At 42.5% G+C, this 21,676-nt stretch overlaps 1 protein-coding gene across 1 annotated transcript; it reads left to right on the top strand.

The window, feature by feature from the left end:
* Window positions 1-300: 300 nt before the first annotated feature.
* Window positions 301-14,993, top strand: ALDOB (aldolase, fructose-bisphosphate B). Its single transcript, XM_040481850.1, has 9 exons — window positions 301-390; window positions 5,263-5,384; window positions 6,443-6,654; window positions 7,691-7,745; window positions 8,622-8,782; window positions 9,890-9,973; window positions 10,873-11,047; window positions 11,703-11,902; window positions 14,479-14,993. The coding sequence occupies exons 2-9, from the start codon at window positions 5,273-5,275 to the stop codon at window positions 14,572-14,574; spliced, it is 1,095 nt and encodes a 364-aa protein (XP_040337784.1). The 5' UTR covers window positions 301-390; window positions 5,263-5,272; the 3' UTR covers window positions 14,575-14,993.
* Window positions 14,994-21,676: the final 6,683 nt, after the last annotated feature.

The raw sequence follows: 21,676 nt of genomic DNA, 5'->3' as shown, positions 1-21,676 counted from the left end.
GTGGCTCTAGAGCTCTGTAATTTACTGGCTCTGTGACTTAAGGGAATCCCCTAATCCTCTGGGCCTCAGTTTCCTCACTTGAAAAATGATGTCTGGGTTAAGAACTACATGGTCTCCAGATATCCACTGTAGCTTTAACATTCTGTGAGTCCAGTGAGTGTGTGAGCGTGATCAGGATTGGCTGGTTATGAGCCAACCAGGTATCGGATAAACACCTCCCTATCAGGCCAAGGTGGGCAGGGGAGGGTGAAAGTTAAAAAAAAAACCCACGACAAACAAACTTTGACAAGACCTCTATAAAAACTGTGTGCTCCCATAGGTTCGTCCTATTTGGCGGCTGCTGCCTCGTCCACAGCTTCTGATACCTAAGAGGACTCTCCCCCACAAACTGTAAGTAAAAGAACTTCCTTTGTCTGCCTGGACGGCACCTGGGAGTAAGGGGTTAACAATGGCACTACACAGGTAGAGGAGAAAGTCTGTTTGCTTTTGTTTTCAGGAGAAACTTGATGGTGGCTGAAAATGTGATGTTGTACTGAAATGATTTTCCTCCCTAAGCGTGAATGCTCATCCACACCTTTGCTGACTCTTTGGAGGCAAAATGCTCAGGATGGATGTCAGCTCCCAGTGTGACCTGCATGAAAGCTCTTCTGTCTTTGGCCTAGGAGAAACAGCTTGAATGCTCTTATTTGGTTAGGTGCCAATCATGTTTTGAGGTTCCTGCTCATTTCTATTCTCCCCATGACAACTGCTTAATTCAATGATTTGTTTACATATCTATTGCCTGATGTCATTTTCTTCATTCTCTTCCTATTCCTACTAGTGCTGGCGCTGAAGCTCCTTTGTCACATAAATGAGCTCCTGGTGTATGTTGCTTGTTACCCTTGCCTTCACCACTGCTCAAATGAGAAAATGGAACAGGCTGGGAATTGTCACAGAGCACCATCATCATTTGTTTATGAATTGTCAAATTTCCACTTGTTTGATGCTTTCTGTAACATTTCCTACTTTGAAGATCCTACAGTTTAAGTTATTTGGAATAACTCAGAAGCTGCTGACGTACTTTAGGATATTTGTTCTACTGTCTGAAAAATAGATGTGTTATGAGGATATGCTGCCTTTATGCACAAGGGAGGGGCAGAGAGAGAGATGGAGGGAGAGGATCCCAATCAGGCTCTGCCCTGTTGAGCGAGCGTAGAGCCCGACAGGGGGCTTGATCCCATGAACTGTGAGATCGTGACCTGAGCCAAAATCCAGAGTGGGACTGAGCCACCCAGGCACCCCAGGAGATGCTGCCTTTTACAATAAACTTCTTTCTAGTTACCTAGGGCTCCGTTAGCCAATTGGGATCCAGTAGGGGCTTGAGTTCTGCTGCCATTAAGCCAAGGCACATCTGGGGACCACCCCAGACCTACACTAAAGCCTGAGGTGCTGGATGGAGACCAAGAAGTGCCTTTGACCTAGGTGCCAGTTTAGAAGAAAGAGCAACACTCAGCTCTCTTTCTGAGCTACCTCATGTGTGTTCAAAGCATCAGGGATCAAGCTGTCATAGGGCATCTCACTGCGCTTGTCACTGTGACATGGGGGTGGGTGGGTGGGTAATGAAGCTGTGGGCATCTTCACACATCTATATGTAAAATCTTGCTCGCAGTGCCTGGAGGTCATAGGCTTTCAATGTATTACCTCCTCATGTCTTCTTGAAAGCCCGTCTGCCTTGCACATGGAGAAGCGAATGGACTCTACTCCCCTATGTTTCTCTAGGAGTTAAATATTCATTTTTACAAATCATTATCTTTTCACAGAACCTCTTCAAGGAAGGCAGAAAGAACTGTAGGTTTCATCTGCTATTTTTCTAAAAAAGGATTGGAAAAAGGATTCCAAGTCAGAAGCCAGTAGGATGTGGTTTTTAATCCCAGGGCATCACAATTTAGGAGGGGCACCAGACATATTCTTTTTGAGGTTCAGATTCCCCATCTTTAAAGTTGGCAGGGTTGACACCTCTGAGGTCACTTGCACTTCTGTTTTTCTGTGATTACCTTCTATTCTCATATTTCCATACAAACTTCTCCCAGATTTGTATATGTATCACCTGTTAATATATTACATATAATAAACAATGTAATATATAAACCTATTCATTGAGAAATCAAACATTACAAAAAATTTATAAAGTAAAATGTGAGGGTCACTCCATCCCATTTCAGTCCCCACAAGTAACTCCAGGGTGGTTACTCTCTGCTTACATAGATGCACAAACAGTATGTGTTATACCAGTAAAATACTTTTTTTTAGGTTTATTTATTTATTTTTAGAGACACAGAGACGGCATGGACAGGGGAGAGGCAGAGAGAGAAAGAGAATCCCAAGCTCCATGCCATCAGTGCAGAGCCTGATGCAGAGCTTGAACTCACGAAATTGCAAGATCACGACCTGACACAAAACTGAGAGTCGGATGTTTAACCGACTGAGCCACCCAGGCGCCCCAAACCATTTTGTTTAACTAAAAAAGAATGATACTAAATATTACATACTTCCCTGAAACTTGCTTCTTCCCCCCCCCCCCCCATTGTAATAATACAATGTGAACAACTTCCCATCACACTTTAAAAACAAAATGGCTTGAGACCTCAGTGAGCAGAGGCTGGGGAGCATGGAAATCACTCTCCACGGTCACCCACTCCTGGCTATCTTCCTGTCTCCAGGGATGAACATTGGTCTGTGACCCTGTTTTATGATTAACAGAGGGGCAACATTTGTGCTGATGTGATACAGACCTTTAATCTCTCTGTAGAAGTTTAACTTCCCATAAGCAGTATTGGTTCATTTTGACCTTTTCTCTGTTTTTTTTTTCTGGTTGAATCAGCACACTCAGACTAAAAAAATAACTTGGTAGTATATAGAAACATGGGATCTTGGGTAATTATTTTTTTAACATTTATAAAGAGATATATAGTAATATCCAACATTTTCATAATGCATTATAAAACATCTTCCAATTTATCATGCAATTAATTCGACAAACATTTTTGGAGCAACTACAATGAGTACGGGTGCTCACAAGTTACATTAGACCTGGCAATGAGACAACCAGAGCAGATATTAGCACCATTTATTCCATAGTAAACTAAGACTCGGAGAAGTTACTGACTTGCTCAAGGTCCCAGTGAGGAGGAAGCAGAGCCAGTGTCTGAACCCAGGTCTGTCTGACCTAGGATCAAAACCCTGTGTGAATATATGAGATGTTTATAAATCGACAAGCTCTATAGTGTAAGGCTGATGAAACACAGCCCAAGGATTTTGGGTCCTCTGGGGGTGTCATCAACAAGTACTCTGGGGGTGTTATTGGGGACATTAGAGTCACCCAAAGGCTGATTCCTTTCACCAGACTCACTCTTTCCTTGAAAGAGGGGAGTACTGCCCCTTATCCTAACTTTGTGCCTTATTAGTTACATGTCCTTGGACAAATAATTAAACTTTCTTGTATTCTTTCCTTATCTATTATATAATGTGTGTGGGGGGAGGGGAGAAGCCCAGCTGCCTTCTGAGGGTATAATGAGGAATAAATTATATGGTGCATGTAAAGCAATTAGCAGAGTACTTGGCAATAAATGGTCATTTGCTATTATTGGGTGATGTTTTCCTTTTGTTTCATCAGGGAAACATTTTTCTTTCTTATTTGTTAATTCCTTTATGCAATTACCTGAACTGAGAGAGAAAATTTGCACTTTGGTCTGAAGGTCACCAATTTCAGGTTGGCTTTTATCCACATAAAGAACTAGTGGCCAGATTTAAAGTTAGTAATCCCCGAATACAATCTTAGGAACTAATATATAAATGAGGGGAAACCCTATCTTCAGGTGGCTGGGATGGGAGGGGTCTCAGAAGATCATCTTCTCTAGAGATCATTGCCCATTAGTCTATCCTGTCTGTCCCCAGTGACAGTGCTGTGGTTCCACTCTTTGGGGTTAATGCGAGAACCCCTGTTGAAGTGAGAGTGGCATCAATGACACCCTCTTGTGAATTAGTTCAGTAGCCATCCATTTCTTATATTAACCCTGCCTTGAAGGGATGCAGAAAATGTGAAGAAATTGATTTGCCATGCGGAGCAGCACTGGGTGGGGAGCTCTGCCTCATCCTAGCTGAGACCATGGGCAAGTCTGTTAACTTCTCTGGGTATTAACTTGCTGGTTAACTAATGAAGATAATAGTTGCCTTGGTTACCCCATTGCTGAGTGGATTAAATGAGAACCGAGATGTCCCTGTGCTTGCAGGAAGTAGAAAGCAGGCATGGGGCATCTACCCTATGGATGAGTGTTTGAGAGGGAGAAGACCAGGGAAAGGAGGAGGTCATAGGATTGAATAGGACACCATTCAAGATAATCCTTACCACCATTTTTTTTTCTTTGATAGTCCAACACCTGCAAAATTAATCTTTCTAACATCCAGATGAGAGTGCTGGGAGCTTGCATTTTTAACTAGCCCAAGGTGGCAGCCGAACAGAGGCAAGATTCTTTTCAGAGGGCCACTGCTGAGAAGGGTGCTTGCATAGGGGATCTTCAAACCAGAGTGTCTCTTTGCTAGAGCAGTGAAGCTGAGAGGGATTGGAGCAGGGATCACTGTATGACTTTGGCATACAGAGTGATCCTAGAGTCCATGGGAGCCTCCAGTCCAGAGCCATTTAGGGAAAATCCTCCCCTTATATCCCAAATGGTGTCATAGGTGGTTGAATATAAGAAAAAAGAGCCTTGCACACCATACTCTATGTCCCAAAGCCGAAGGGAGGTTAACTGCAAGGCCAAATGGCAGTTCCTCCTCTCAAGCTTGCTACCCAAAGAATAATCCAGGCTAACAAAATAAAATGGCTGAAAGCCTCACTGTCCTGGCTTCAAGTCATCCAGAACACCCAAAGGCACCAGAGATCCACGGAGGGATAGTCAATGACCGCAGTGCCGTCTATTTGTCAGATTTGAGTGGGTCACTAGTTAGCTGGTTCAGTCTCAGAATCAGTGAACCCAAAGGTCTCCTGGAAGACATTCTATTTAGGATGACCATGAAATTTGGCATCCCACCTTCCTCCATTATGGCTAATTGCAACTACTTAAGCTAGAGGGGGAAAAACCCAGACCTCATTTGTTTATCCATTATGGACATGGTTCAGAAATAGAGGGGCCCACAGGGCTTGGTAGCATACCTTGGCTGTCTTGGTCATGAGCCTGTCTGATCCACCTGCAGTTCTGTTCAGGACACTCCCACACTCTTTTCCAGACCTGTCACCATGGCCCACCGATTTCCAGCCCTCACCTCAGAACAGAAGAAGGAGCTCTCAGAAATCGCCCAGCGCATTGTTGCCAATGGGAAGGGGATCCTGGCTGCAGATGAGTCCGTAGGTGAGTGCAAGTAACATCATACAAGTGTATTCTTATTTCTACAACTTAGCAAAGGCAATCAACAATCATATTCTTTCCTCTCGGAGGAGTAAAGGTACACAGCAGTGGGAGCAGAAGACCCAGTAAACATAGACATTTTGAGTCCTGTAGTTCCAGTGGGTAGATTTCTGAAAAACAAAGGAAGAGGCTCAAGCCCTCCATTTTAAGGCCCCCTTGCCAGCAATCATTTGGGTTTTTTTTTTTTTTTAATGTTTTATTTATTTTTGAGAGAGAGAGTCAGAGAGACAGAGTAGGAGCAGGGGAGGGGTGGAGAAAGAGGGGGACACAGAATCTGAAGCAGGCTCCAGGCTCTGAGCTGTCAGCACAGAGCCCAGTGTGGAGCTCAAACTCTTGAACCACAAGGTCATGACCTGAGCTGAAGTTGGATGCTGAACTGACTGAGCCACTCAGGTGCCCTGCCAGGGATCTTTTGAATATAGACTATAGCAAGGCCAGGAACTCAGTAATAAGAATGAGGTCAGATACACAGACCTCTGCTGCTGAGAAGTCAGTGTAAAGTCAGCTAAGGAAGGTCAGGGAAGGCAGGGAAGTGTCCATATCTGGAACAGGGAAGGGCTTGTGGCTGAGAGAAGCCCAGGATGGCACAAGGGAGGGTTGCGGCTGGCCTCTATGGCCCACCATAAAATGATAGAAGCTAGAGGAGTCAAGAGCCCACCCCATCCCTCCTTCTACTGTATCGTCTAGTCAGATTGAGGGCTGGACCTGGGGGTGGGGGGTGGGGGTGGCTAGAGAGGTCTGAGGGCCTTACAAACCCACTTGAACCCAATGGTGGCTTCCACCCACCTGGACCCTGACATGTCCATTCCATGCACTTCCTAACCAGCATCCTGACAGCAGCCCAGGTCTTTCTTGAGGGAGCCAAAAGGGAGACAGTTTTGAAGATCTGAATAAAACAGAGTCTTGCTGTCCTGCTTAGGGTTGCTGAGCTAGCGTGGAGGAGGCCAGCAGTAAAGCCCTGGCTTGCCCCTCCAGCTGCATTTGGCCCGCCCACCTTATAGGCACCATGGGAAACCGCCTGCAGAGGATCAAGGTGGAGAACACTGAGGAAAACCGCCGGCAGTTCCGGGAAATCCTCTTTACCGTAGACAACTCCATCAACCAGAGCATCGGGGGCGTGATCCTTTTCCATGAGACCCTCTACCAGAAGGACAGTCAGGGGAAGCTGTTCAGAAACATCCTCAAGGAAAAGGGGATTGTGGTGGGAATCAAGGTAAATACTTCCATTTCCACCTCCCTTCTGCCTCATCCCAGCCCAACTCTCAGCACAGTCACTGGGCCAACACTCTGGACACCCTCATCATCCAACTGTCATTCGTACTCCTTTCCAGCATCATCCTCCCCCTGAGGACCAGATCCTCTTCTAGACTTTTCTGCCAGTGCCTTCTTCTTCCAGCCAAGTTTTCTATAAGGTACTTTATCTCCTGGTGTCTCAGTTTCTCCATTTCTAAAATGGGAATAGTAGGGCGTACCTCATAAGGCACTTATAAGAATGAGGAGTTTATAAAACAGTTCCTGTCACATAATTATTATTTATTTCAGGATCACTATTATTATTGAAGCATTTACCATTCAGTTATAACTCTGTTATCTCAAACCACATGAGCTCAGGATTGAAAACTAGTATCAGTTGAGTGCTTACAACTCCAAGTGCTCCTTTAATCTTCCTCATAACCTCTGGAGGTCAGTTTAGTTATTATCCTAATTTTAGAGATGAGGCAAGAAAATGGAATTACAAGGCATAGCGGTAAGTTGCCCACAGCAAGGCAAAACTGGAGCCAGTTCACACCCAGGCTGTCTACCTCTCTGGCTCATGACCTCAGATTCTGGTATGCCGAGAGTAGGGGCTGTGTCTTTATTCTTTTGATTTCCTGGAATAATGTAGTGCCTGGTATGTGCAGGTGCTCATGAAATTTCTCTTAGACACATAATTTAAGGGAGCTACTCCTATATGGCACCTCTACATCCCAGGTACTGTCAGATTACTTCTTATTTACCAAGCTCCCGGTGTTTTCCATACTTTCCATCTTCTTAGTGTTGACACTCAGACATTGTTCCTTCCGGGTAACTTCCCTTCTGCTGTGGACTGAATTCTGTGTCTCTGCCCCTCCCTCCGTCCTGTTACTAACACACCTTTGGAATTCAACTCCTTGGCTTATGAAAAATGACAACTATTAGTACCAGGGGCTCTGCTTGTGTTTTCCTGGGGCCCATGACATCTGCTAATTGCTTGTTAATTATGTTCACAGTTAGACCAGGGAGGCGCTCCCCTTGCAGGAACCAACAAAGAAACCACCATTCAAGGTAAGGATATCACCCACTGATATGAATCATGCCAATATATGTTAGAAATGATGGCAAGCAGAGAGGGAAGTAAGGGAAACCAAAATATGAATATCACACTGGTTTTAGAGCCACACACATCTCCTTTTCAATCCCAGCTCCTCTATGTAATAACTGTGTGACCTCAAGCTAGTCATGTAAATGTTCTGAGCCAGTTAAAATGGGATGACAGTGTCTGCTTTGCAGAATAGTTGTGGGAATTAAATTAGATAAGGTACCTAAAGTGCTTACCACAGTGCTTTGTGCAGAGAAGATACTCTGTACCTGAGAGTATAAGTTTTAGAGAAAAATCCAGCAGCAGAAGAGAGGAAAGGTCCCAAGTTTTGGAATCAGACTCACCAGGGTTTGACTCCTGGTTCTATCACTTCCCAATTAGACAATTTTGCAAGGTACTTCACTGCCCAAGTAGGTAAGTATGAACCACAGCTTTGGGTTAGCTAAGCGGAATTTGAATTCCTGTTCTGTCACTTGTTAGCTATGCAAACTTGGTAAAGCCACTTAACCTCTTGTAGCCTGGGTTTTCACATCTGTAAAACTACTATAATATTAACTATTAGAATTCTTATGGTAATTAGATGAAGTATGCAAAATTCCTAGAATCATGCCTGGAACATAGTAAATACTAAACAAATATTAGTTCCCTCTATTCTTACAAAGTATAAAGCCCCAGATCTTTGGGCTCAGTACCAGGATTGATATTTATTTGCCTGGATGTTTTCAGTCCTTAAGCTCCACCAACTGAAAGGTAAGGCAAGGAAGAACTTCCTCACTTCATCAGTGCCCCATGGATCAGGGATAAGGGTGCAAAGAAGCCTTTTTCTCTTTTGTGACTTGCAGGGCTTGATGGCCTTTCTGAGCGCTGTGCCCAGTACAAGAAAGATGGTGCTGACTTTGGGAAATGGCGTGCTGTGCTAAGGATTGACAACCAGTGTCCATCCAACCTTGCCATCCAGGAAAATGCCAATGCCCTGGCCCGCTATGCCAGCATCTGTCAGCAGGTGCTCAGCCTTCCCCTTGAGCTAAAACAACAGTAGGAAAGAGCCTTCTTCAGAGCTTCTCTTTCCAATTTTACTATAAGTACATGAACCTTATCTCACCCCTGTATCCTGGTGGCATTTTGTACCACTTTTGCTATAGCTAGGTATGGTAGGGTAAGATTTGCTTCCACAAGTTAGCTATGAACCCAAAGGCTGATGCCATCAACAGCTGCCCTCTGTCAAAGCTCTATAAGCTGAGTCTTACGAGTGATCCAGCCCCTAGGGCCAGGGCACTTGCTTGCCTATGCTCCATCACATCTAAAACATGATCCTCTGAGATCCCTAGCTCAAGAGTGACAGCTCTGATTTAGCCCCAATCCAAATAGTATCTTGGAGGATGGTGACCTGACACTAGTTTCCAACATACGTTGAAGTGTCCTGGGATCCCAGTTAACGTCTGATTTGCTTGTGTGGGTGTTATGTTGGAGTTACCAACGTTCTCAGAACCATAAACAGTGCTTAATTCCTTAATTAACCCACACAAGGGGGATCTTTCTTAGTGATCTTGACTGCACTAAATGGGTGACAACTAGGTTCTGAGGTAGCTAGAATAATCTCTAGCATGATCTGTATCTATAGAAACTATGGGTTTTTATTTTTTTTATTCACTCCCAGGAGAACTTTTTTTTTTTTTTTTTAACCTCACTGTGCTTTTTTGGCCAAGCTACAAATGCTCTTTAGAAATCCCATTAAATTTCTTTTCACTGTCTTTAAGTCAGTGAATGGTATTTCTCTATAAGGGCCCCATTTTATACCAATTGCAACTGTCAAACATCTTTTTTTAAGTTTATTTACTTATTTTCAGAGAGAGAGAGAGACAGTGTGAGTAGGGAAGGGACAGAGAGAGAGGGAGACAGAGAATCCCAAGCAGGCTCCTCGCTGCCAGCACAGAGCTTGACTCAGGGCTTGAACTCATGAAACTGTGAGATCATGACCTGAGCTGAAAGCAAGAGCCCAGACGCTTAATCGACTGAGCCAGGTGCCCCAGGCAGCTGTAAAACATCTTCTTAAGGAAAGGATCACAGTGAACAGAGCTGCTCTTTACCTCTTCCTTTTTTCCCTTTTTAGAATGGGCTGGTACCCATTGTTGAACCAGAGGTACTTCCTGATGGAGACCATGACATGGAACACTGCCAGTATGTTACTGAGAAGGTAAGTCTTGAACATAAAAGTCCCAATTCCAGTTGAAAAATCTTGGTACTTAACATATATCAGCTGTGATATATGAAATGTTGTTCAGTTGGAATCATTACGTAGCATTGAGAAGGTAAGGAGGTACTTATCAAACCTTTTTTTTTTTTTTTTTTTTTTTTTGGCACAATGGTATTCTCCATATGGAAAAAGCACAGAATTTTCTGTACTAAGACTTGCATTTCACAATCCACGTCCCCAGCTGTGGGACCTTTGGTAAATCCTGTTATCTTTTTGGATCAGTTACATTATATGTAAACAAAGAAATTTACAAATAAGATGAGTAAATGTGAAATGTAAGAAACAAAACAGATGAACATAGGGAAGGGAAGGAAAAATAAGATTAAAAACAGAGAGGAAGGCAAACCATAAGAGACTTTTAAATACAGAGAACAAACTGAGGGTTGCTGGAGGGGACGTGGGTGGGGATGGGCTAAATGGGTGATGGGCATTAAGGAGGGCAGTTGTTGGGATGAGTACTAGGTGTTGTATGTAAGTGATGAATCACTGGGTTCTACCCTTGAAGTCAATACTAGACTGTATGTTAACTAATTTGAATTTAAATAAATAAAAATTTAAAAACCTGTATATTAAAAAATAAATAAATAGGTAAAAATAAGACGAGCATCACGTGAGAAAAATGTAATTAGAAGGTACTTCATTCATACTTGCAGTGTAACCTGATTTCAGTTTCTCCACTTGCAAAAGTAGGTGGACTGAGATGAAGCTGGTTGGGAAGCTTTGGCCAAGCCTCATACAAGAATACCTTTGGCTCGCATCCCTGCGACATAAAAGTGCCAAGGTCAGGTGACTGTCAGGCTGGCTCTGGGTTTCACCTGTTTGGACCTCTTGTCCTTCAGGTCCTTGCTGCTGTCTATAAGGCCCTGAATGACCATCATGTTTACCTGGAGGGCACCTTGCTGAAGCCCAACATGGTGACTGCTGGACACGCCTGTACCAAGAAGTATATGCCAGAGCAAGTGGCTATGGCCACTGTCACAGCTCTGCACCGTACTGTTCCTGCAGCTGTTCCTGGTAAGGCTTTCCTTCTCCTCTGACTTGAGATCTTAGCTCTCATCCTGTGAAGGAGTTCCACAACCTCTTGTGTTTGTCTAAAAGTCTTCTTTTTTCCAGGAAACAGACCTCTGTATCTCAGAGGCAGCCAGCACTTTCCCTCATACTCCATGATACCACATATCCTGAGTCTGTCCAAATGCACAAAATCCATTTATTTCCTCAAAATTTAATCACCCTCCTTATTTATTAAAGCCTTCTCTTTTTAGCCCAGTTAACCTCAGCAAAAGCTAACTAATTTTTCCAACCCAGTTCCATGCAAAGAGAGAAAAGATTGTTGGGGCTCCTGGGTGGCGCAGTCGGTTAAGCATCCAACTTCAGCCAGGTCACGATCTCGCGGTCCGTGAGTTCGAGCCCCGCGTCGGGCTCTGGGCTGATGGCTCAGAGCCTGGAGCCTGTTTCTGATTCTGTGTCTCCCCCTCTCTCTGCCCCTCCCCTGTTCATGCTCTGTCTCTCTCTGTCCCAAAAATAAATAAACGTTGAAAAAAAAATTTTAAAAAAAAAAAAAAAAAAGAAAAGATTGAGGCATCACATTTCTTTTAGGCTCATTGCTCACTTTCTCAAGCCAGGCACATAAACTGGGAGTAGTAGAGAGGAATGGCTTCTTTCCTTCCAGGTATCTGCTTTTTGTCTGGTGGCATGAGCGAAGAGGATGCTACTCTCAACCTCAATGCTATCAACCTTTGCCCTCTACCAAAGCCCTGGAAACTAAGTTTCTCCTACGGACGGGCCCTGCAGGCTAGTGCACTGGCTGCCTGGGGCGGCAAAGCTGCAAACAAGAAGGCGACCCAGGAGGCTTTCATGAAGCGGGCCCTGGTAAGATGCTACTGCTTCTTAGCTACTTGATCAAGTGGATACTTGGAGCTTTCTTACCTGGGGAAGCATTGCTTTTTTTTCAGGCCATAATGGTATCTCCAGAGAGTGTCTGCTAGATATTTGAAAAGGTGACATTAGAGCTCAGTAGGAAGGAGAGGGCTAGAGAGAGTTGTGAATTATCCACACTGGGAGCTTAGTTGATGACAGCAGACTGAAGGACAATCTCCACAGAGACACTGGCGAGGGAACATAAGAGGGCCAAGGACTGACCCCAGGCACCTTTCAATTTGGGGAGATGAAGAAGAAAACCATCATGACAAGCAGCAATAATATGAACCAAGGATCCTGGGAACAAATGGAGACAAGAATCAAGGGGATCAGTAGTAACACGCTACAGGGAGATTCAGAATAAAGGCTGAGGGAAAGCGGACATTGGCATTTAGGAGCATATACAGCGACCCTCAGCTCAACGATTTCAATAGAGAAGAGGAAAGGTTGTCAGGAAGGAATGTTGGTGGGAAAAGGCCCAGAAAGGATACCAGGAGAAATAAGGACTAAAACGATTTTATTCAATCAGTAACCATTCCTTTTTGAATACCTAGTATGACCCAAGGGCTGGGGTGAATAAAGGAGATGCAGATACCACCTTCAGGGAGCTTAGGGTTCAGCCAAAAAGGGGAGAGCCTGTCATGTTTAAGTGTAAAGCAAAAGGAGCCAGAGGAGAGATTAAAGACAAGGTCAGTGGGGATAACTGAGAGGACAAGGAGTTAGAAGAAACAAGATTGCACGAAACTAAATATTAAATGCAGGTGGCAGAGTTGGTCTTGGAAAGGAGGGAAGAGGCAGCAAAGAAGAAAAAAAAATGGGTTTGGAATCAGGTCTGTAGAGGTGAAGGGATGTAGCAGTTGATTCCAGTTGAGGCCATCTGTTGAGGGTGATAAGGGAATGGAGATTTCAGTCTTAATTAACATTAGGGAAGCTCAGAATAGTTGTTGGAGTAGCCTGGGAGGAGACTGACCAGACATAATGGCCAAGCATCAAGCACGGTATGGCTGAAATGAGAGTAAATTTGTGGTGTGTTAACTTAGATCCTGAAGTTTCCTAATAGCTTAATCATGCAGGAAGATCCAGATCAATCTCAGTGGGAAATGGCAGGATAGCAGAGTAAAAGTTTAATAGGGAGCTGGGACAGTGCTGAACTTGAGCAATAGCCCTAATGTGGCTTGCTGATCACAGAGGAGGCTGGGCAAGGAATCAAGCATAGCCAGAAGTTTGGTGATGAGACATTAAAGAAAGGAAGGCCCCAGAGAAGCTTAGAAAACATCCCACAGGCATAAAAGAGGTGTGAGATTTTAGAGGTAGTTCTTGACTTTGTTAGGATGGAGAGCTGGGTCTGGCTGTGCTGATGTGTGGCTGAGGAGGTGGGGAGATGTAGCTAGTATGATGGAGGGATTGTGAAAGAAAGGGCTGGAAGGGCCATCCACACAAAACAAGGGAAGTTGAGTTCATCATTCAGGATGGTGGTTCTCAAGCTTGAGTATGCATCCGAATCACCTGGAGGGTGTGTGGAAATACAGACTTCTGGGCCCCAGCCACTGAAGTTTCTGATTGAGAAAAACTGGGGTTAAGCCAAAGAATTTTCATTCCTAAAGAAGTGCTTAAGTCCATGCAACATACTTTGAAAATCACTGTAGATGTAGAAATAAGTCCCAGAGAGAGCAAGACTATAGCAACAGTGACTTGAAGACATGATACCATCGAGGGGCATTCAAATATTATTATTGCAGGTTTTGTAATTCTGGACTCATCTTTAATTGGAATTTATACAAGGAATCAAATGATAGTGTAATTACAACTCCAAAAAATTATATATTCTTGTGGACAAATATAGGTGGAAAATGGAAAATTTTTTTTGAAATATTTTTTTTGAGAGTGTGAGTGTGAGTGGGGGAGGGGCAGAGGGAGAGAGGCAGGGAGAGGGGAAAATCCCAAGCAGGCTTCACAGTGTCAGTGCAGAGCCCAATTTGGAGCACGAACTCACCAACCATGAGGTCACGACTTGAGCTGAAATCAAGAGTCAGAGGCTCAACCAACTGAGCCCCTCAGACGCCCCTGGAATAATTTCTTTAATTTGCTGTGTTGTACCTCTGGCTATACCTTGCCTGGTCCTTTGGCATAATATCTGGACCATTTCCTAGCAAACGACTTGAACAGCCATTGCAAGCTTCTCCACTGTTCAGATTGAAATGTCCATTCCCTTATCACTATATCAATGAGAAGTTTCTCAACTTTTAGTACTGTTGTTGCAATACTGTTGGTACTAAAAAGAGACCTTCTCAGTAACTGACACAAACCTCAGCCTGCCTGAGAAATGCTCAGAAAGCTGGGATAAAAAAGGAGATAATGTATCATAAAAGGAAAGGAAAGCTATCAGCATCAATATTTAGCAAAATCACTGTAGGGAGAAAAAAAAATCCAAATGCAGGTGGAGCTGGTTTCAAAGGAGAGACAGAGAGAGTCAAGCACAGGGTTGCATTTGCTCTAACCCCATGTCCTCTCTCATGCTTGCTTTTTAGGCTAACTGCCAGGCAGCTAAAGGACAGTATGTTCACTCCGGCTCTTCTGGTGCTGCTTCCACTCAGTCTCTCTTTACAGCCTGCTATTCCTACTAGAACCTGAGGCCAATCAGCCTGCCTCTAGCTCTCCTACATGCCTTGGTTGGAGTGCTGAAAGAGAACAACTGACCTTGGACATTAGACAAAATCAGATTTGAACTACTGGAAACACAGTACCTGTTAAATTCTTAGACTCAATGAAAAAACATCAGTTACTAAAACATAGGTGTGAATATCAAGGATCTGACAAAATTTCACGCAATTTCCTTCCAACGGCTCCAGCTCCCCATGCCCCAGAGTATCTACCTAAGAAAAGAATAGACTTGAAAACAAAACCATTCAAATAACGACATTCAAATATCGCAGAAGCTGAGTGCAGAGAAGTGCATCTCATTAAACAATCTTAGCAGTGATATGTTACGAAGGAGACAACTGCAACCAACAAAGAAATAAAATGTTCTAGAAGCCTTCGGCCAGTATCAGGTTTTATTTTTTGCTCTTGCTTCCAAAGGGCTCAGTATATTTCATTACCTTTGACTCTACTAGACATGACTGACATTAATGGTTAGGGTCCTCAATTTGGGCTACTCCTGGGAATAACCTGCCAAAAATTAAAACTCCCAGATGCTCAGCCCACACCACAGCCCAATTAAATCAGAAACTGTGGATGTGGGATCCTCTAAATATCAGGGTTTCTTAACAGCTCCCTTGGTGATTCCAACGTACAGCCAAGTTTCAGAGCTACCACGCTAAATTTCAAGTTTGAGGATATTTTGAAATGAAAGCCCTTCATAATATGAAACAAGCTAAAATGTAAAGTGATTTCAAGCAACACACGGAGTATTATGGGAGAATCAGTGTTGCTGTGATGCCTGCAGGGTTCCTCTTGAAGTGGCCCAGGTTTGGGGATATAGACTATGCACTCCCTCTGCACATCTAAGCATGCTACCTTGTTTTGCAGTAAATGCTATTCACACAATTATACTTTATTGGCTTTCAATTTTCAAAATTAACCTACAGAAAAAGCATTATAGACAGCCATAGTTAGAAAAGAGAATTTATTTTAATTTTGTGCAATATAAAAATAATGATTTTGGTGGGAATAAAAGTAATGATTGAACTGATAGAAGCTAGGAAATTAAAGGGAGAGAAGTGAGGGAACATTAATTCACTTAGTGGGAAGTCAAGATATTACTAAAAATTGATGGATTAAGAAATTGTGCTTAAAAAAAGAAATAGCCCTCTAAGTGTATTAAAGGAAATTAATAGAAATCACTAAAATATCCATATGTATAATTAAATATAGGAGAAAGTAGTAAACTAAATGTTTTGTCTTGAAGAGTACAAAGATAAATGATATTGCTTGGAGTAGATAAATTAAGAACTAGAGGCATAAGCAAAGTATTTAAGGCAGGAAGACAGAATTAGTCTAAAGGGGCTTTGTTTGAGGAGAGAGACCCGGGAGTAGGGCACACAGAAAAATTTTTTTTTTTTTTAATTTTTTTTTTTTTTTTAAGCGTTTATTTATTTTTGGGACAGAGAGAGACAGCATGAACGGGGGAGGGGCAGAGAGAGAGGGAGACACAGAATCGGAAACAGGCTCCAGGCTCCGAGCCATCAGCCCAGAGCCCGACGCGGGGCTCGAACTCACGGACCGCGAGATCGTGACCTGGCTGAAGTCGGACACTCAACCGACTGCGCCACCCAGGCGCCCCAGAAAATTTTTAACTCACGTGTCTCCACCACACTTAAGTATCTGTTTCTGTATACTTGTATTACTTCTCTAAAGACAGCTATATTCATATAAACAATTCAAACCTACCTTAGAGATCATTTGGCCTGAGACTTTCACTTTACAGATGATAAAACCAAGCCTAGAGCAGTGAAATTACTTGCTGATGGTCACACATATGGGGGTTTAGGATAGAGCTGAGAGATTAGAATCCAGGTCTCTTTCTCCTATAATGGACACACGGCCAGGAAGGAAGGTAAGGACAGGACAACAGGCAGTGTTCAAAACCTCTATTACCAGTGTTGTAGGTCTTCTACGTTTCTTACCTCATTCATTCATTCATTCATTCACTTATTCAATCAGCAAGTAGTTGAGCTCCTACCATCTGCTAAGCTCCCCTAAAGCTGGCAACACCTGATGTGACAAAACTCTCGCCAGGAATTTTATCTAGAGCTCACTTAGCATCACTGACCCTATGTTGTACAGAAACCTCCTAGACTATCATTTATTGGTTGAGCAAGAATCTATAATCAATGTATTTTGATCCAGGCCAAATTACACTTCCCTAGGGATAAGGATTTATATAATGCATTTTCCTGGCTATCATCTGGTATATTTTTCCAACTAAAGCACTACAGTTGTCTTTGAAATCTCAACCCCAGTAATTTATGCCACTGAGAGTAATATGAAGACAAGTTTTATGAGGCTACAGACTTTAATTTCTATTAACTGTATGATCACTGAGGGAATATATTAGTGGGTTCCTACCTTTTGGCATACTGTCGGATTTATTCTAGTTATTGAACACCTGCTAAAAATAAAAGTTGGTACTAGGCACTGAAGGTAATTGAGAAGTTTCAGCTTTAGGCTAGGGGTGATATTTTCGTATCACACAATCAAACTTAAGTAGCTAAGCAAGAAACACAGGTGCCATTGACTAGAGGTTGGGAAGTGGGAGGAGATAGCATCTAGGGTAAGCACCGAGGCATGGCCAAGGGGAAGGAACTCTTACAACTGCCTTTGTGTAAGAAAATTTACTGGGAGAAAAGGATATCTTGAAGGCATAAGTACCAAAAGCGGGAGAAGCCAGGGCAATATGGAAGCAGGGCGGGGGTGGTGGTGGGGCGGTGGGGAGGTGACTAAAGCACTTTTAAGAAGGTGGAGAAATAACAAGCAATCTAAAGACATTTGTCTGCTTGAGATGAAGAGCTGAATTTCACACATGAGTTTACATCATGCTGTCAAAAACAAGATACTGAGATGACTCATAATGATTCATAATGTGAACTGATTTAACAGAAGCTGAAGCCAACTGTGACAATGAGAATATAAGCCTCTAGAACCTTGCAGAAATCTTAGAGCAGGCTTTAGGCAAAGCAGGAATAAGACTTCAAGTTCATCTGATGTAGCTCTCCTGGGGTGAAAGCCTCCGGGTTGACATCTATATTTCACTTTTAGCAACAGATGAGGGAAACGGGGCCCAGGACGCTAAGGCAGTGGTCCAAGGTCACATCACCAGTAGGTGAGACTTGCAAAGTCCTCTTGGTTTGCAGAATTTGGGGTGGTGAAAAGCACCAGTTCTGGAGTCAGACAATCTAGGTTCAAATGTTGTCTCTGCCACTTCCTAGCCATGTGACCTTGGGCACATTATAGAACCTTTCTGCGGTTCAGTGTCTTCCTCTTCAAAATAAAACAAGTACAGCATTGCAAATTATTGAGAGATTAAATGAGTCAATACATCTCAATAACAGGTTCACATCCCTTATAATTTTCACAATTCTGAAATCCAAAAGGCTCTGAAAACAAAAACGTTCTCCTAAGTTTGCAGCAAATTATTTGGTGGCAAAATGTGACTTGAGACTGTGTCACCTTTATTCCACTTGATGGGAGGCAGAGAAAATGTGCCTGATTTTAGGTTCTGACTCAGACTCTGCAGAGGGAGTTATACAATATGTAGCATAAGCACTATATTTAATCTCTAAAATCTGAAAAATTCTGATTTCTAAAACGCATACACCCTCAAGGCAATCAGATAAAGAATTGTGGACCTGCCCTTAGAACAATATCTATCTCATATGTAGGGTAAAAGTGAGTTACCTATGCTCAGTAGAGCCCAGAGGGCTCATGTAATGCTACCAATTCCCTAAGCCCATTTTCTAGAAAGGATGAATGAAGAGACAGGAGTAATGGCAAAGGTCAACATAGGCAGTCATAGCTCTTTTTCATTAGTCAAATAAAGGTTTTTCTGGCTGTAACATAGTCTGTCCTAACCTCCTGAAATGGTTGAACACTCAATGCTGGGTATCAATCTGTAAACATTTATAAAATCAGTCAACAAGTATTCACTTAGCACCTACTGTATACTTGGTGATGTCGACACTACATGGTCCTTGTATACTTACCATGGAGATGAAGAAGACAAGGGTACAGTTAGGAAACAAAATGGTATGCAAAAATGTGCTAAATCACAGTGGCATGCTGAGATCAAAGGGGCTTTATAAAGAAAGTGGGATGAATTACAGACAGCTAGTTATATGATCTTGGGGTCTTGAGACTCAGTTTCCTCATCTGTAAAATAGGATTGCTGTGAGGTTAGCAATATTTTATGTATAGTGCCAGATATATAAGTTGTGAACAAATATTATATTTTTTCTCTGTAAATTGGCTGTTGAGAAATGGTCAAGGCACTTAAGTGGGTATGAAGATAAATTGACTGTATGTTGCCTAGAGTACAGGTTGGATATGTTGAGGACATTGTCAGAACTTAGAAAGTGAGGCCAAGTAGAGTGACACAGTGGAGGGGAAGGGGAGGTTGGGCAGAGATATTATGGAAAGTCTTACCTTGAAGTAATGAGAAATAGGGACCTGTGAATAATTTTTGAGTAGGGAATAACATGATAAAAGAATAGTGCTGAAAATTATTATTTTTTGAAAGGTAGAGGGTTGGGAGGATTGGGAAGGTGGGAAGCAGCTAAGAGTGTAGAACTGCAATCCAGCACAGGCCTAGACTCTAGGAGGAGAGGGGTGAGTGGAAATGACATCTTTTGCACTGAGGGAAACAACAGAAAACTCTCATGGAGCATTGCTATTTACCACCCTAATAAAGTGTCTTATTGCAACTTGACAGGCAAGTACTGGGACAAATAAAGATTCAAAATTCTTCTACCTCTGCTTCTCAAAAAGAAGCTTATATACATGTACAGACTTGGCTCTTTGAGTATGGTGGTGGCACAGTGAAATATAAAGCATCTTCTAAACACAGCAGTAATTGTTCTGGGCAGTTCAGAACAACCAGGGCTAGCTTGGCTGTAGCCTAAGGTCTTAGATGTCAGAGAAATCTATCCTGCCCTCTTAAAAAATTCAAGGTCAAACATGTTTCTGCAGACACTTCCAACTTTTCCTTGTCCTGCCCTGGTTTTCCCTGGGAGATTTTATAGGCTAAAGAAGTCAGAGTGTGCTTCTTTGTCCCAGGGATGAAATGACTATCATGTGATGCGATGATTTCTTAGCCATTGAACATGAGAAGCATGTTCTTGAGATCATGGCTTCTGCACAGGAACAAGGACAGGTAGAGAGATATGCACTATGTTTTATTTGTACAAAATCTATTTTGGCAAGTTAAGTGATTTTTCCTCCATTCTTTTTGTTATGGAGTACATATGGCTTACTATTCACTTCCCAAAGTCTCCTTGAAGCTAAAGGACTGCTTGAAGCCACTATGCAACTAATACTTACAGTATTAACATAGCACCTGGCAGGTATTTAAAAATACGTTAATTGAACTTGAACCATTGGTGCAGTAAAGTAAATGTAACTCTTTCTATTTTCCATGTGTTATGGTTATAGAGATAGCCTTAATTAAAAAGAAATCAATCGACCTACTCCTTGGCCACCCACCCAAGGCCATAAAACACATTTGAAGGGGATCACGAAGAAAGGTGAAAGGTATTAAATACTGACTAGGAACAGTAATTTTTAAAAAATGATTGGAATATTGGGACTACATTTTTAAAAGCTGAAATTTATTTTACAAATATGCTCAACTGGGGATGCAGTGTATGCCTCTAGATTTGCTGATGAAACCCTCCTTAAGGAAGGCAGATGAAAACAAAATTTTACCGGAATTAGAGAAATGGAGTACTGTAGTGATTTATTGATTTCTTTTGCCACCAAAGGCTTTTACCTGTTTGTTTTAAATGTTATCTGGTTAATTTTATGTTTAAAATTGGGCTAAGAGATGCTGGTAAAATACTATTCCTCGTGTCTGTGAGGGTTTCTGGAAGAGATTTGCATTTGAATCTGTAGACTGAGTAAAGATCAACTTCACAATGCTGGTTTGCATCATCCAATTCATTGAGGGTGTGAACTGAACAAAAAGGCAGAGGAAGGGCAGATTTGCTCTCTGCTTAAGCTGGGGCATCCCTCTTCTCCTGTCCTTGGACATCAGTGCTCCGGTTCTTGAGTCTTTGGACTGGGACTGAACTACACCACTGGCTTTCATGGTTCTCATTTGTAGATTGCATATCATGGGACTTCTTAGCCCTTATAACCACATTAGCTCAAAACTTTCTCCTCCTATTCAATTCCATATTGTCTTTTAAAATGAAGGCGTCACAAGATCTGTTGTGTGTGTAGTTTCTGGAAAGGTACCCAGGTGAGTATCAGGTGTACCAGGAACATTTCAAGTGCCACTTGCGTAGATTTAGTTGTGAAAATTCAGAACTGCACACTTAAAAGTGTCCCTGCCTCTCTTGGGCATGCACACACACACAATTTGAATACAAGGAAAATGTTATCACAGAATTTTAGGCAGCATTAAGTCCTATCATCTCTTTAGCACAGCAACTCTATTCATCTGCCCTTTACAGGCAGGCTTACCTCCTGCCACATTCCCATCACTGGAGGTTCGCTCTGTGGCTAGTAGGTCCTCTTACAATTCTGTCTTCAGACACTATCCTTTTTTCTTGGTACTTATCTTTTAGCCCATCTATAGCATCATCTCCTCTTGAAAGCTTTAACTTTCTCCTTCCCTCCTCTTCTGGCATTTCATGTTCTTCTCTGTTATTTCTATCATCCTCTTAGAAAACAACAGTGAACACTGCAGTAACCTTGCTTTAAAAGTTCATCTTTTTGGCTATGCTTTTTATAAGCAATGAATTGCACATACAATCCAGTATTGTTTCACTGCTACTGGAGTTTTGAGATATCATTCCAGGTTCACATCCAAGGATGTTATGTAATTTTTGTTGGTATATCTCATATGACAATGTCCCCACATTACAATGAGGCAAACAGCCAGAGCTTCTGCTAAGCAAGGTAACCATACACAAAACAGATGCAACTCCAGCAAAAAGCACAATGTCTTAGTGTGCATGCAAACTGCAAAGTATGAAGAATATACTTTGCACTAAGCTTTTCAAAACACTG

This window comes from Herpailurus yagouaroundi, unplaced genomic scaffold (genome assembly GCF_014898765.1).
Source record: "Herpailurus yagouaroundi ecotype Mexico unplaced genomic scaffold, PumYag 160, whole genome shotgun sequence".
NCBI lineage: Eukaryota > Metazoa > Chordata > Mammalia > Carnivora > Felidae > Herpailurus > Herpailurus yagouaroundi.
The sequence above is the reverse complement of the archived record's forward strand: the minus strand, read 5'-3'. Positions and strand labels throughout refer to the sequence as shown.

Bases quoted from the DNA above. Each gene is read 5' to 3' on its own strand.
- ALDOB (XM_040481850.1), top strand. From the start codon at position 5,273: ATGGCCCACCGATTTCCAGCCCTCACCTCAGAACAGAAGAAGGAGCTC. The intron at 7,746-8,621 runs GTAAGGATATCA...TGTGACTTGCAG, and splicing joins CAAAGAAACCACCATTCAAG to GGCTTGATGGCCTTTCTGAG. The intron at 11,903-14,478 runs GTAAGATGCTAC...CTTGCTTTTTAG, and splicing joins CTTTCATGAAGCGGGCCCTG to GCTAACTGCCAGGCAGCTAA.